At 41.7% G+C, this 16,285-nt stretch overlaps 1 protein-coding gene and 1 long non-coding RNA gene across 2 annotated transcripts; both read right to left on the reverse strand.

Annotated features, from left to right (window-relative positions):
* Positions 1 to 740: 740 nt before the first annotated feature.
* LOC310857592 (trafficking regulator of GLUT4 1-like) lies at positions 741 to 2,094 on the reverse strand (the record flags this gene model as incomplete). Its single annotated transcript, XM_083763319.1, has 3 exons — positions 741 to 871; positions 1,303 to 1,429; positions 1,687 to 2,094. 3 exons carry the CDS (start codon positions 2,092 to 2,094, stop codon positions 861 to 863), a joined length of 546 nt encoding a protein of 181 aa, XP_083619445.1. The 3' UTR covers positions 741 to 860.
* Positions 2,095 to 11,293: 9,199 nt separating this feature from the next.
* On the reverse strand, positions 11,294 to 14,666 carry LOC310865024. Its single transcript, XR_014569788.1, has 4 exons — positions 14,579 to 14,666; positions 14,220 to 14,333; positions 11,983 to 12,054; positions 11,294 to 11,375 (listed from the first exon to the last, which is right to left on the reverse strand). It is a non-coding gene; the product is annotated as an uncharacterized lncRNA (long non-coding RNA).
* Positions 14,667 to 16,285: the final 1,619 nt, after the last annotated feature.

A 16,285-nucleotide genomic window follows, 5' to 3' on the forward strand; every position in this document is an offset into this window, starting at 1 on the left:
TGTAGTTCTTTAACATTATTTACCATTACTTACTAACCAGGGAAGAATGTAAACTTTTGTAGCATGAGAACTGCTGCAAATGACACAAAACAGCATGGAAGTGCATGTTAATAGCTGTATGTATTTATTTGTTCTTAGAGAAGCATTGATGATTTTTTCCCCCTTTTTTTCTTCTTTTTTTGCAGGGCATGCATGTGCGCAGACTTCATTCTGTGTGTGCATGGATACAAAATAAGGATCCTAGGTTTTTGGCCATGCGTGTTTCTGTAGACATAAATAGTCAATCTAATCAAAAGGAAGCTTGTTTTCTGTAATATGATCGTACACTGCACTGTGTCGCTGATGGCGCCCACCCAGGGACTACAGATGTAAATGAGCTCTTAGCTGTCGCTGGTGCAATACATAGGCTATTGTACATTGTCCCTTTTCAAATAAATAAATAAACATGAAGTACTTATGCTCAAATTTAGTTCTTCATCAGGCCCTGGTATCAGACCCATGCTAACAACATTGTACCACTATTTGGGACTGGGGATAATTGTCTCCAACCAACTCTCTTTGATGATCCACTCAGTCCCTAAGCAGAGCCTTTGTTTATCGTGGTCCACTTGTTCACTTGGTCCTGAGAAACCGCAAAAGCGACTTTTTCTCCTCTGTTCAGAACAGAAATGGGAAGAGTAATTTATATGCATAATTTATGTAGTCTCATGACTGTAGTCATTTTTTCATTATTGGTTTTCTCTTTGGTTTTGTGCCTTTTTTTTTTTCTTCACGTTGCGATCTTCAGACGTCTTCTGTGAACATTTGAGACCATTGAAGTTTATAGTACTAACTCACTCTTTCGTGTCCTCTGCATCCATTCACTGCATCTCTGCAAAAAGGGATAGACAAGAACAGATGCTAAACTTTGCATAGAGGAAATTGAAGAGTCTGGCGAGAGTAGCAGTACCACAATGTAAAAATAAGTAAAACAGTATTCAATATTTTACTTGAGTTAAAATACAAAAGTATTGGTAAAATTTGTCTTTGAGCAGAATGGCTCATTTCACATTATTGGATTGTAGCCTATAAAAAAATAATGCAATTGTTTATCACTTTAAGGTAGCAGGTTTGGATTTAATATGTAAATACTTAAGGTAACTATATAGCTAGACTGAAATAATTGTAGTGGAGTAGGCTAAAAAGTACTATATTAGTCTGTGAGATAGTGAGTACAAGTATCCAAAAAATATAAATACCAATACAGTAGGTGTGTGTGTGTGTGTGTGGGGGGGGGGGGGGGGGGGGCATATAGGTGCATACCTATTGTGAGCACGATGAAGACTATGACGGCCACGCCAACCATTATGGCAACACAACTCAACAGCATAGATCTACGGCCGTACTTGGTTGCTGCATGCACGTCTCCGGTGAGCAGGATTGACCTCGACTGCGCAGACACAAGAATAATAGGCCTATTTGATGGAGATGTAGAGGATGCACAGAATCCATATGCACATGATGATATAGCCTACTTCTGCATGCATTTGTAGAAATTATTATAAACATAATTTAACTGACACTTATATAAATGTATACATTAAACTTAACCATCAGATAACTATAGTAGCCTACATTTAAAAAGAAAATACATATATTTTTAAACTTTTTGCTACAAATTAATCTGTGTTTGGCCATGGAACTCACCACGTGCGCGTACCACAGCGCACATATGTTGAACGGCATGCCGCCGAGACAGAAACAAGACAGCACCGCCAGCCAAAGGTAGCTGGGAGGGGGCTCCGTCCCGGGGGGCACCGGGGAGAGCGGCGGACCCAAGCTGAGCCGCGAGCCGGACCTGGGTGTGGCCGCGAGGTGACCCACGGAGCCCGACTTGAGCGGCGACCTGTGTCCTATCTGCTCCGCGTCCAGAGAACGGACGCTGCCTCTTATGTTGAGGGTGAGGGTGTCGGAGGGATTCATGTTACTCTCCCCTCCGGTGGGCTCGGTCATGGTGGTCAATAGTTTCTCCGTATCGTGGAAGTCGCTGTGATGGGACACCTCCCGCTCCCCCAGGCCACTTTTCCCATAGGCGGTGTCGGTGTTGATCGCCATTGCTTTAGAAGATCTGATTTCTTCCTGCACTTGACTCTTCTCAAATCCGGAGAATTTCTAATGAACTAATTTCTCTCCTTGGCTCAAGGTTCTTCCTTTAGATTATCTCCATCGAGTGGGCATCAGATTAAGTCTAATAAATGTACCGAGTCTAATCCCTTTAAGGCACAACTATTTAATTAAAGCAAAGTCCTTATTGATGAGCGCGGTGTTATCGACGTCTCGGTCCCACTCTCTCCCGGGTTTCGTTGGGACTGAGCGCTCGAAAGCACGCCTTCCCCTTACACCCCCACCCTCCGTTGTGTTGTGTTATTGTGTAGTAAGCTATATTAGCGCATCATCTCTTACATCTCCACGGAATATGATATATGCCCGTTTATACGAGTCTGTGGCAATATGAGAAAGAAAAACACGACAGTTAAACCTCTTTTTGAGTCAACACGCGCCGTGCGTAAAAGCTCTCCATTTACGCGCGGAGCGCGGTTATCAGCTGGATCTGAACGGTAACAGGAAAATTATACAAACACCTGTCACAGAGTCCGAGTGTATGTGAGAGTAGTATGAGTGAGAGTGAGAGACTCAGGTAGGCTATAGTGTGTAATATGAACCATGAGTCCTGGAGCGGAGCCAGAGCCTGTATACACTGTACACACCCTGCGGATCTAATGACCATGCAGACAGAAGCATATATTTGCCAATGCATTATGGGATTACAGTAGCCCATGCATGCTGTTGCACGCATGTTTTCTGCCAAGTCATTAGGTATAGCCTATGCTACTCGAGCCAACCCACATTGCGCTTATAGCTATTCATATTAACCAATACAAATAACAATGTATTTGAGTACACTATATGCTCTCCCCATAACACCCCCTTTTCCACATTGAAATGGTGTAGCTTCCATTAAGGCCCATTGCAAAAGTAACCATGCCCATACGGGACATGCTGTCCAGTCGTCATCATCTTCTAGCGGCCAGGGTTCTCTTGCGCATTTACAATGGAGAGAAAAGCAAGATGGCCGCCAGATTCCGAGACAGAGTTGATTAAAATACCTTTTTTATTGAAAAATAAGCATGTGCGGTATTTAATATGGGTGCGCACAGATCACAAACAAGTGGGGCAACATTTAAAGCAGCTTAGATTTTGCATTTGTACAAGGTAAGAGTGATTTTGAGGCACGAACGTTCCTTTTCGACGTCAGGGGCGGGGTTAACTTTTAGACTCTCGTAGAGAGATTCGTCAGAATCGAAAAAAACCTCTACGAGAATCTAAATGTTTGGGCTATCATCCATCCATCACAGTGCAGACAATCTGTGTAAACTGTGTGAATGAACCAACAGAGAGCACCGCATTGACAATTCAGAACTTTTTGTATTGTTACGACCTTCAGTTAATTATGGAATCGTGCATTTCCCGTCAGTGTATCGCTCAAAATCCCCATACATGGGGAAAGCCCCATGGTGCCCAGCACGTTTTGTGACATCACATGACATCATCAGGGATGGAGATCCCTAATGTCATAGTAAATGCGACTTGCTGTCGCAATTAATCCCATATATGGAGATCCCTGATGTCATCAATATAAGTATATGGATATATGTCAGAACCTGTTCATTTTGACTGATCACAGAGAAGATTGTGTGCACATCTCAATGCCTATATTCAGGACTGATACCTGCATTTAAAATCTAGACGTGCCCCAAAGTTATTTGTGCAGCCGCACCTGGCAGCCGGTTCTCAACAGGCCCGAAAATTAAGGCCTGGCCCTACCTGGGCCCTCATCAAACCCTGTACAGTCAAGACACTGCCCCTCTGCCACCCTTAGATCTCCATATGGAGCTGACCTGTTCTGACATTCCATATACTGTATGTTGATCTGACCTCATCAAACCCTGTACACTCAAGACACGCTCTATATATGGCCAGTGCACTCGCCCTCAGGTGTCTTACTGGTAATATCCTAATCTGACTGATAATAGGCTCCTGCCTAGTCAAATATGGCATTAGACAGTAAATGCTTTGTGTGTTTGTTTGTGAGTGTGACTGTTTATTACTGTTTATTACTCAAATAACTGTGTAGGTACTACCTACTATAGGTAGGCAGGCAGCAGAGTAGGAACACAATGCATGACTGTCAGTTAGCGTTTTACTTTTGTACCCTAGCGTATTGTGCCATCTATTGGTGGTGTTGAGGAAATGCATGTCACTGTAGTCCATGTAATAATTCTGAATGGTATTTATCAGCATGATCTCAAGTTCATATACTGTCTGCTGTCTCATCTCAGGTGTCGTCTGGGTCATGGGTAGACAGATGTACCAACTGTGAAGTGATCAACACTTGATAAGCCCAACAACATGCATGTTCTCAGTTTATATACCTGGATCTCAACTTATGTTTCTCTGTACAGTAGGTGTTCAGTGCTAAAGAGACCAATTGCATTACCAATATGGGTTTTGCACAAACCCTCTAGTTTTTCTCTTAACTCAGCCAAGATCTGCAAGGAAGGGTGATATGATGAATGCACACAATGGAAAATAAGGATGAGAATTGTTCAATTTTATTTCATGTTTGAGAATTGTTACATTTTATGTTTGAAGATTGTATTTAAAGCATTGCTGCATTAACAAAAGTCAAAGTAGAGGAGGTCAGGTCACCAAAGAACCATGGAGTGCATTTTAAATAAAATATATCAAATACATTTTAGTCGTTGTATTGGTAATCTTTTTAAAACCCAACCCAAGCCAAATAACAGCATATATATCACATAAAGAAAAAGACGTGAATTATTTATTTTATAGTCTACTATTAGATTGTTTCCCTTTAGTCACTGATAGTGAGACAGATAAGAGTGTAGTCAGTGTGCTAAGATTCAACATATTATTAGGGATGAAACTATCATGACCTTATGAATATTTACAATTGCATAACTGATTACTCTTTTGATTAATTGAATAATTAAAGTTCTTTATATATATATATATATATATATATGAAAAAAGAGAAAAGATAATAATTCTAACTGAACCACAACCTCAATGCATTATGAGCTTGTATATCTGCTATTGTTGTGATGATAATAATATAATTGACTAGTGCAATTAACTGTTGCACCCCTAAACATTATTGCATTCCTGCAAAACACTGTGTGTGTGTGTGTGTGTGTGTGTGTGTGTGTGTGTGTGTGTGTGTGTGTGTGTGTGTGTGTGTGTGTGTGTGTGTGTGTGTGTGTGTGTGTGTGTGTGTGTGTGTGTGTGTGTGTGTGTGTGTTTGTTCAATGCACTTTCCTTCTAAGCATGCTGATCAAAACATTTGATGATAATAATAATAAATCATTCATTTAGTATCATACTTTAAGAAAAAGTGCATCGCAATATAGGACTAACAATATCATATCAAAAGAAGACAACATGTTTTCTTTTCTATTTTAATTCACAAAAAAGAAGACAACATGTTTTCTTTTCTATTCTAATTCACAAATAAAACATGCAATGACCAAAATCCAGCATAACCACAATAATAAGATACCGGTACATCTATATTGGTTTAGTGACTCTGGAATGTGATGGGGTTAACTTGGACAGAAAGAGTCAAATTGGCCAGAAAAATCCAACACACACAATTTGCCATTTTTGCTTTCCCAAACTCGATGTAGCTGTTGCTAAAGGTGCACTGCACTCATTTAATCCAAACCATAACCCCAGCAAATTAATTCATTCATTGTTCATTCATTCTTTGGTAAGAAAATAAAAGGCGTCCTATTAGCTCTGCCATAGGGGGCGCAAAAAGGCCCTGATTGCCAGTTTCTATACATTTTTTAATTTAATTTTAATTTAATTTATTTATTATTATTTTTTGCCCAACGTTATACACGTTTTAAAAAGGCGTTAATGGCGTTGTTGGCGCTGTGGGAGTTGATAAAAAAGAAGTTAATTAAGTCCTTGGCAGACATTGAGCTAATAGACTACATTTCTCAGCGTTAGAAGCAAACAACTACATCTCGGCGCCACCAGTACACAGTAAGCAACACAACGTGTTGCATTTAATTTTGTCTTTCTATTGATTTTGTCTATCTATAGGAGAGTAGCATTGTCAGTTCTCAGTTGTTTCTTCAAACAAACTAAATATTAACATGTTTTTGTTTTTGACAGAGCATGACGTGCTTCAGTGGGTACAGTGATTTCCTCTTGGGTACTGGTGGTCCTGTTGGCGTGGTTTTGATGTCAGAGTTTGGTACCGTATGTACTAAAAGTTACTCATTGTTAGTAGATCGGCTATTATCACTGAAGGTTCGCTTCAGAATAAGGACACTCGGGTTCATGTGGCTAAGTTGAATCCAGTAATAATTCCAAGCACATTCCAAACCTTTCCTTCAGTGAACATTCTCTTCATCACCTCTCCTACCAGCTACTTCTCATCTATGACAGCCAGGGCTGGCCATAGCAGTTCTTCTGCTGGCAGCTTTAGCGTGCGTACGGTAACATAAAGCTCGCCAGTGAAGAACTACCATGTGTCAGCCGTTTGGACAGACAGGGCCGGGGCGGTCTGACCGGGCAAGTCAAACCCTCAACACCATCTGAGAAGATTTGGAAAGAATGGGCAGCGTCGCTCGGATGTCCTCTGGTAGAAGTCTGGAGAAAACTGAAAAGGAGATGATGAGAAGAGAGTGAGTCAAAAAAGGTTGTTAGGTTAGCCTTAATTTACTGTATATGTTGCATGCTGAAAATAGCCGTTCTAAGCCTATGGTGCATCAAGCACTTAGATGGGGTGTTTTCAGTGCTCAACATATTCATATGACAAAGCAAATCAGGCTTAAAGAAAGAGGGCGACAGAACATTTCCCCTCTGGTAGTGTGGATATGAGAAGTACTATAGATTAGAAGTGAGACAGCGTGTGTGAGATCAGCTGTGAATAAATAGGTGAAATGCATTGGAGTGGCCACGAGCTGCATCGTGCATTTGATTACTCGGGGCGGGGGCGGGGGGGATATTGCCGGAGTAGAGGGCTATTCTCACCAAGTGTGTTTCTCTGCTCTCCTGCATATCACAGCACAGTGTGTTATAATATGCATTACAGTGCATTACATTGTTAAAGGTAGTGGCTCAGGAAATAGATTGGCCGCTTGGGAATCGGACGGTTCCTGGTTTGATCCCCGGCTCTTCCTAGCTTAGCGGCAATGTGTCTTTGAGCAAGCTAGCCCCTACCTAACCTCTCCCAATGAGCAGGTTGGTGGCACCTTGCAATGTTGCCTCTACCATCAGTGAGTGAATGTGTGTGAATGTTAAGCTAATAAGCACATTGTAAAGCGCTTTGGATAATGTTACTATATTTATCATTTACAACAACTACTATAAAACAAAACCGGTACTATTGATAATGTGTACTGCATTAAGTAGTCTGACAAGTTAAGGGGTACATACATACAACAGGTGAGCCATAACCGGAGGGGCAGGCTAATTGCCGTGAGATTTTAGACAGATGGGGTGAACATGTCCTATAGACCTATACTGTATCTCGACATGTGGGTTGTGCAACATTACTCGTTGAGTACTAATTTATTCTTGGTCAACAACGATGAAAGTGATTCATTGACATAGATATAGGATGGAACATAATCCACTCAATGAATTTTGGTGGACCATTTTGTTTTTAAAACTACTCTGTCTCAATGTCACAGCAGTGATTAAACAAAATAGAATGAGACGGCAATACTAACTAAGAGAGGAACTGACCTCTCCCAGGACAACTGTAGCCACTACTGTGCGTCTCCTTTTCCTTCCAAGAACACACACTATTATTACACCCTAATTTATACTTAGTTGCGTGCTAGTGTTGTGCACCAAACATAGCAGATTTCCAACTCACGACACTACTATTTTGGGATGCACGAAACAATGTGCAACCAAGTGTAAATCAGGCATTAATGCCAACAGCAGACTTGGACATTGCAGCACACTCATGTGGCTGACTTTGTGTATGACATTCCAATGCCATATACACACTACACGGATATAATCTTGAGTATCCCTGTGTCCTGTCATCTGCACTACAGAGTGCCAGAGAGGTCATGGCGTGTCATCATTGAATAAAATTGGTATCCCGACCTGAAAATGCATTTTCTGTATACTCAAGATCAAGAGCTGGAAGACACCATTTAACACTAAAGGAACCAAAGGAAAATCACTTACTGCACCTTAAAACTAAAATTATTTCTTCTACTTGTCTACACACAAACTTGTCTCGACACATGAAACAATTTGTCAGCAGTGGCTGAACCAGTTATTGCGACCAAGAGGCAAAATCTTGAATTGTGAATGCAATATATCAGCAATTAGGCAGAGCATTTCCTGCTTAGAGGAATGTTTGGCATTGGTACCCCCAAGAAGGTTTTAGTTGACAAGACCATATACCAAGGAGATGGTTGTGGACTATCGCAAGAGGGTTCCTCTGGTCCCTAGTGTTATTCATTGAGAGGTGATCTGTATCTTAATACTGCCGACTGAATTTCCCTTTTACAGGATCAATAAAGGTCTTCTCTTATCCAATGGAGCCAATCACCTGCGCCTTCAAGTGGCGTTGCATTCCAATCCCCTCTCAATTCAGTTAATTTACTCAAGCATGCATGTACATTTCCGTTTATCAAATGGCCAGAAATAACAGGACAATGCATAGATAAGGTACCACAGACTCATCGAGGGACAGCAGAGGCTCAAGAAGTAGAATGGCTACTTGGGAATTGAAAGGTTCCCAGTTTGTGCACCGGCTCCCCTGTATTAGTGTGAGTGTAAGCTTGCTCAAGTGTCCTTAAGCACGATACTGAACCCCTAACTACTCCTGATGAGCAAATTGCTGCCTTTCATGGTTTCCTTTGCCGTCTGTGTGTGATTGTGTGTATGAATATGTAAAGCACATTGTAAAGCACTTTGGATAGAGGCATTGTATAAATGCACCATTTACCTTTGCCTTTTCTTGTTGTGCCTAGTTGCAATGTGGACCCGATCCTGCTTACTTTGTGCAGTCAATGCCCAAAGGCCCACTTTGAGCCAGGAAAAACTTAATTTACTTTCTGAGTAATATGTACAAAATCAAATATCACAAACATTTTGACCAAATACCTTGATATCCATCCAGCTCTGTGGCCTACTGGCCTTGTGGTTAGCATTTCTGCCTGAGATACCAAAGACATTACAAATGATACCCAATGTCTCTCTACTTAGCACCAAGGGTCGGATTTGGGAAAGTCCGTGCGACATTCTAGCATCATGACTGGGGGATGTACTTGAGCGTCAAGCTGCTTCCAGCTACAGATTTTGTTTTTGTTTTTTACTTTTCTAAACTTTTCTAAAATAGCAAATATAGCAGATGCAACATGTTGTGAGCTTGTAGATCAGCAATTTTTGCCATTTTTAAAAGAACTTTAATTGGCAAAAATTGCCGATCTACAAGCTACAATTTTGTGATTAGAACCGGAAGAAACACTTATGCCATATCATGATATTACAGTAGCCCAAATCGCAGATGATATCTATAGTCTCATATGCCATGCCATCAACATTACATAATTAAAGAAAATACATATTGCCCAGTCCTACGTTCTGTAATCTGAATCTCCTCTCTCTAATAAGCAATAAAATGCAGGTAAAAACAGCAGTCATACAAACGTCATATCTCTCTCCTTAGCGCGACATGGCTGCGTGGCAAAGAGGTTAGGGCGGTGACGTCGAATGACCTCCGGGTGGAGCTGCAAGCAAGAGAATGCCATCATGTGTGTGTCAGGAAGAGCTATCTCATGGAGAACCAGCTGATGTCGCCCCGGGGCGCCTGCGTGCAGCCACACCCAGGCGCACACTATGCGCTGGCAGGCCCGCACAAGCACTCGCTCCAGGCACTACCTTCATACCTCTCTAGATTCATTCGCTCAGGGACGACGTGTGGGCCAGCGAGGCTAGAACTATTAGCTGTGACTGGTGTGACCTCCATCTGAAAGTGAATTAGTTATTTGTTCCAAAGCCGGCCGCTCCCTCCATAAACACTGACTCTGTATCGTTATCTTAACAATGACCAGCAGTGTTGAGTCCATGACTCCTTCACATTCTTTCTTTCTCTCTCTCTCTCTCTCTTCTCTTGTCTTTTATCACGTGTCTATCCTCTCTTTCTCTCTCTTTTCCTGCACATTGTCTTCACTTCTTTCACATCTTTCTGTATCTCACACACGTCTTCTCTTCTGTCTTTTCAAATCTGTCTGTATCTAACTCTATACCCTCTCTATCTATTCCATTATCTCTACTCTTTTGTCACAGAACTTTATGTCTGTCTGTCTGTCTGTCTCTCTCTCTCTCTCCCTCCCTCTCTCTCTGATCAGACTGTCCTGCATTCCTGACATTCCAGCAGCGTATGTGAGAAATTCCATCCGGCCACCGCGAGCTCTAGCAGCCTGTGTCTCTCACTCCTTCTTTTCCATCTCTCTATCCACTCTGTCCATCTCAACTTAAACTTCTGCCTCCATTGGGCTGTGCAATTTGGGAGATGAAAAGTGTGTGTGTGTGTGTGTGTGTGTGTGTGTGTGTGTGTGTGTGTGTTAACTCTATCTCTCTATCTGTCTTCCACCTTGTGTTTGACACTCATTCCTTAGCCTTGTTCCTTTTCCCCATTTCAGTCCTTCATTTTCCCCCTCTCCTGTCATTCTCACCTTCACTCTCTCTCCTTCTCCCTCTCCCTCTCTCTCCCTCTCTACCTCGTCCAAATAAGGGAATCCGACAACGTGAGGCCACAGGACAGCCAACGAAGGAAACCTTGAGACAGGCCTTGATTCATGGTTCAACAATATAAGATAAATTATATCCAACACACACACACACACACACACACACACACACACACACACACACACACACACACACACACACACACACACACACACACACACACACACACACACACACACACACACACACACACACACACACACACACACACACACACACACACACACACATTAAACTGGGACGGACGTTGTGTGCAGTTTAGCATGGCCCAGTGCATTCTCTGCTGCAGCATGGAGTAAAGGGAAAGACGCACTACAGCAAGGTGTGGGCTGGCTGGGTGTGCATGTCAGAGAGAACCGAGACAAATAGATGCAAGACACGTAGATGCAAGGGATGAAAGTGAATATATATATTTACCGTATTAAACTCAAGGGTGGGTGTATTTTAAACATTGTAGGCATTTAAGAGCTCTGCTTACTGACCGGGTCTAACAACAAGGGTGGTGGTACTAAAATGAGCTTCGATTCATGCATCAGCAACATCAAAAGTGGTTGAGATGCAAAGAAAGGGAGGGAGAAAAGAAACAGAAACACAAGTAGAAAGTAAAAAAGAGAGCTCCAATTTGCTAGGTTGCTTAACCTCTTTTAATATAGGATGTGATACCCAATGCGATGATCATAAAAAAAGACTGATGGGATTAGGTGGTAAAAATGTATCAGTCCATTTGGACTTTCAGTTTGTATAACAAGAAAAGAAACTGACAAAGAAATGTCACCAACAACAGCTCAGAATAAAATATATTTTAAACACTACATCATACAGAGGAATGGACAAGGGCAGGAGTTTACTACTAGGCAGTGTGCATCTCTTGCACATTATATATTCAGGTACAGTTCATTCCTCTGCCTTGGGTGTGGTCCGAATGGAATGCATCCACTGACCTCAGATTGTAGACTACAACGTAGAATGATCATTTTAAACAACGGCACAGACGGGCTGAGGGCGGTGGCTCTGGCAATATACAGTACAGAGAGTGTCTGCTGCCTGACTTATACTACACGTTGTGAGCTTGTAGAGCTGATATATCCGGTGCTTGACACCCGCATGCAACTAAGTATAACTCACGTTTTAGGCTTCTCATTCTCATTTGCTGTTAGTCGGGACTCGGCTATCGTACTACTTAAGCCCCAAGAACACCTTGAACACCAATAAGAGAAGAGAGAACGATGTATGACATACAAGTTAACAACAATGCACGGCACATGAAGAAGGCCTGTCCATGAGTCAGCGGGTGCCATTTTGAGTTCAACACACACTTTTAAGGACTCCACTATGAACAGGGGTTGACACAGCCCCGTCTTCCCTCGACAAGACATGCGATAGGAATGAAGGGTGTAACCCAGTTGAGCAAGATGGCTGCACTTCTGCAAATATGGGCAATACAATTGCAGGACTTTGCCAAATGTTTGGTGGATGCGGGGACAGCATAGACTAAATGTAGGATGAGGGCGGCAAGGGCCAGTCACAAAAAAGTTACACACACACACACACACACACACACACACTGTGTCAGTGTCACAAGTCCTCTGTGGACTGGGCAGCCTACATCAAATTCTGGTTGCAGTGCATGGCACAAAAGGCGCTCATGACATAGCCTATGGCGCATTCTTGATGGCTGACTGTACGCCAGATGTACAATTATGTAAGACACGATCCATCGAGGTAAATCGGCAGTATAAGCTTACACTACAGTAACCCCCCCCCCCCCCCCCACCCCACCCGTTTCTACCATCCCCCCACACAAAGCTTATGCATTATAACTTAACAGATGCTACTGATGCTTCATATCCTTGCTAGAAGATAGTAAGCGTGTGCATTGAGAGGGGTCGTGTTTGGAGGTAACCCCATAAAATAGATAGAATAGATAGGGAAGGGGACTAATGCAGTAACATGCATAATGTATTTGGTATCAAGAAAGAGATCAAGTCCTGAACTTTCATGTGTGTCGCTGTCAGATACAACCTGAAGGTCTGGCCCAGTTCTCTCTAGAAACCACCAGGTTATATGCTCATTTTGGCCACAGTAACATCCTCATGTTTTGTAATAAATAAATAAATTAATTAATAATAAAATAATAATACATAATTTAATTTAATTAACCACTTAAGCCCTATTTTATACTTCAAATATTCAGAAATGTTTGAACATTTTCCAAAATACACTAGGGTGAAAGTGTTAAATGGGATTATACTGTGTGCTGAGTCATGGACAAAGCAAATCCACATTTCAAGGATCATATTTGATTTCTGAAGCAGTAGGCATGTATTTATATCCACTTTAGGGGGCTGTTTAACCTTTATGTTTATGATTATTTATTCTACATAAACTAAACATGTATAATTAGAATTTTAAATGGCTTAACAATTGGCTTTGACAAATGATAGGTTTTGTATGTTGGTCTTGAGAGGGCCTTGTAGGCCTACATATATTGATGTAAAGTAACAAATAAAAAATTGTGTAAGCTATTGGAGACTATACAGTCTAAAATGTAAGTGACTTCTCATTATTATGTTGTGTAACTATACTATTCAGAGACAGTCCAGACAAAACCTGTCTAATGGTAGTTTTACACCAGTCATGTAACACAGAAATGTCAGATTATGTAAGCCCTTTAATGTCAAACGTATGCTAGCTATTCAGTAACTTTCCACCTCATTTTTCCAAGCGTATTCTATCATAAATGTCAAGAATAGCCTACATACAGTAGCTTGCGCAACTCATCAGCTGCCCTATTGATAGACTGTACATGAAATAAATAGCATTTTAATGCCAATAGACTTTATTGAGCATGTTTAATGGCCTACAAGGCAGTCGTCACCAGATCGCATTAACCTTTGTACCCACTGAATACTGTAGGCCTACATACCGGTAGGCTACCACATTATTTTAATTGAATCAAAGATATTTCTTGGAGGGTTTGCAGAGACGAGGGAGTAGTAGCCTATCGTATGGGTGGGATACGACTGGGACTTCCTATGGTGGTGGACTGGTGGTGACAACCCCGCCAGGCCTACACGCAAAAGCCTAGACCCTACATGGGTCTTCGCGCAAATGTATCACAATGTCCTAGCCCTGAAAAGGTTCCGATTTAAGTTATATCGCCTTGATATGCGGATTGACTTGAACCGGTTGAACCGCCCTATGGTAACGTTTCGCACTTGCCGTTTCCAGTAAAAGTGGGTCATGAAAAAGGCATAGGCCGAATAGTCAGATAGCACTGCGATAAGGAAACCATCAGCGCTAAAATATAGACATAAGACAGTAATAGACTGTAATAGAACGTTAGAAGTGGACAGCCCCACCTTGACCACCAGTCCGCTGGGTCAGTCAGTCGATCCGAACAGTCCAGCGGAGTTCTGGCTGCCTCGCCCACTCCTGTCGGAGTCGTCAACCTTCATGCTACTGTACGCCGTTGACTATTCATACACACACAGCGCATACGCACACACACACACACACACACACACACACACACACACACACACACACACACACACACACACACACACACACACACACACACACACACACACACACACACACACACACACACACACACACACACACACACACACACATATATATATCTATATTATACAACAAATAGTAACACACCCATCAACTATAATTGATACATTGTGTATTTTACAGCGAGTCTTACTTTTCTGCGCGGTCGCCTGCTAGGACTTCAGTCTCCCTTTTCAGAACTCTCGTCGAGTGCGCTCTCTCTCTCTCTCTCTCTCTCTCTCTCTCTCTCTCTCACACACACACACACACACACACACACACACACACACACACACACACACACACACACACACACACTCACACACACCCGGCTTCCCACTCCGATCAGCTGGCAGCGCAGTGACGTAGAGAACTGCGGCCGGCCAATGGGAGGCGAGTGTCAGAGAAGGAACGCATGACTCTGACGTTTGCACGTTTTTACATTAGTACAGTCATCACCACCTCCTCCATTCATTATCAGACGAGAAATGTCACTTGGATTTCCAGATAGGAGATATCTGGATTTAAATTTAAATTTCCACCTCTGCTTTATTTTAGTCTATACTCTATAGTCTATATCACTCAATGTTGGGGTCCTTGATGGGGTTCCTGGGGGTCCCCAGCAACATTTGTTGAAAGAAAGAAAGAAAGAAAGAACACCTATAAATCATCTACATTTTCAAATTTGGGCCCGGTGATCAAATTCATATCAATTTTGGCGTCCTTGACATGAAAACATTTGAGAACCACTGTTTATGAGTTATGACCCCCTAGAGCATCTCTTAATGGAACTGTGAGATAAATCAATTCCACAGTGCTCCAGATACCTTTGAAAACATGCTTTGGGAACATGGGACAATGGCAATTATGTCGCACTGAGTAAATTGGACCAAAGTAAAACAGAGAATGGTTAAGGGTTGAAAATGTTAATGGTCTTGGGGGATCAGTCATCAGTGAGATTCACACAGATTTATATATATATATATATATATATATATATATATATATAACTTTGATGTTGCAATGACCGTGTTAAACACCACCAATATCAGAATGCCACTATCTCATTATTTTCCAAGACTAAACTTCATTTGTGATAAGGAGTAGGGCAGCTAGTATTTCAAGCCAGTGAAAGCTGTATTTTTTTTAAATTCATTAACCAAAATAGGATAAGGAAGATTTTAGAGAAATGTTTCTCAACCAGTGAAAGTGGGTGATGCCAAAAAGAGCAACTTGAATATGATTTAAGTAACACTAGGTCCTGTCCTGACTTCATAGTCAATGTCAAATTCAGGTCTGAGATCCAAGAGAGTCAAAAGAAACGTACAGACCAAAGTAAAAACTAAAGGACAAAGACACTGACTTGTTGGAGTCAAAGGAAGAAACAGTCTCATTCATGATTTCATGATCATGTAACAGTTTTCCAATACTGTATGTATGTGTGAATCTGTGTGAAAAATGCCAGTCTGTGAGAGGCCCCCTGGAGACAGCAACAGGTCACGATTAACTTGTTAGTCTATACGTTCCATGAAAAAAACTGGGGTCTGATATCAATACTGGAGACTCATAGACTATAGCTTACCGATTACCAATGTTTTTATTGATAAATAAAATTTTAATCGAAAAGTGAAAAATCCTGAAATACATTTGAAAGACTGCATATTTCTTAACCATTTAACCCTGATTCAAAAAATGTCAAATGGGATACTGTATATTGGCCAAACCAATACATAGTCAGGCTCTACATGCCACTACACACACAGAGCCAGGAAATGGAGACCAGGCCGTAAAGCTAAGCCTTGACATTCTTTCTGTGTACACAGTGACTTGGGTCTTTCCGTCTTTACTCTTTACTCTTGGG

The sequence above is a fragment of the Protomyctophum parallelum genome (genome assembly GCF_964188405.1).
Source record: "Protomyctophum parallelum genome assembly, chromosome: 1".
Lineage (NCBI taxonomy): Eukaryota > Metazoa > Chordata > Actinopteri > Myctophiformes > Myctophidae > Protomyctophum > Protomyctophum parallelum.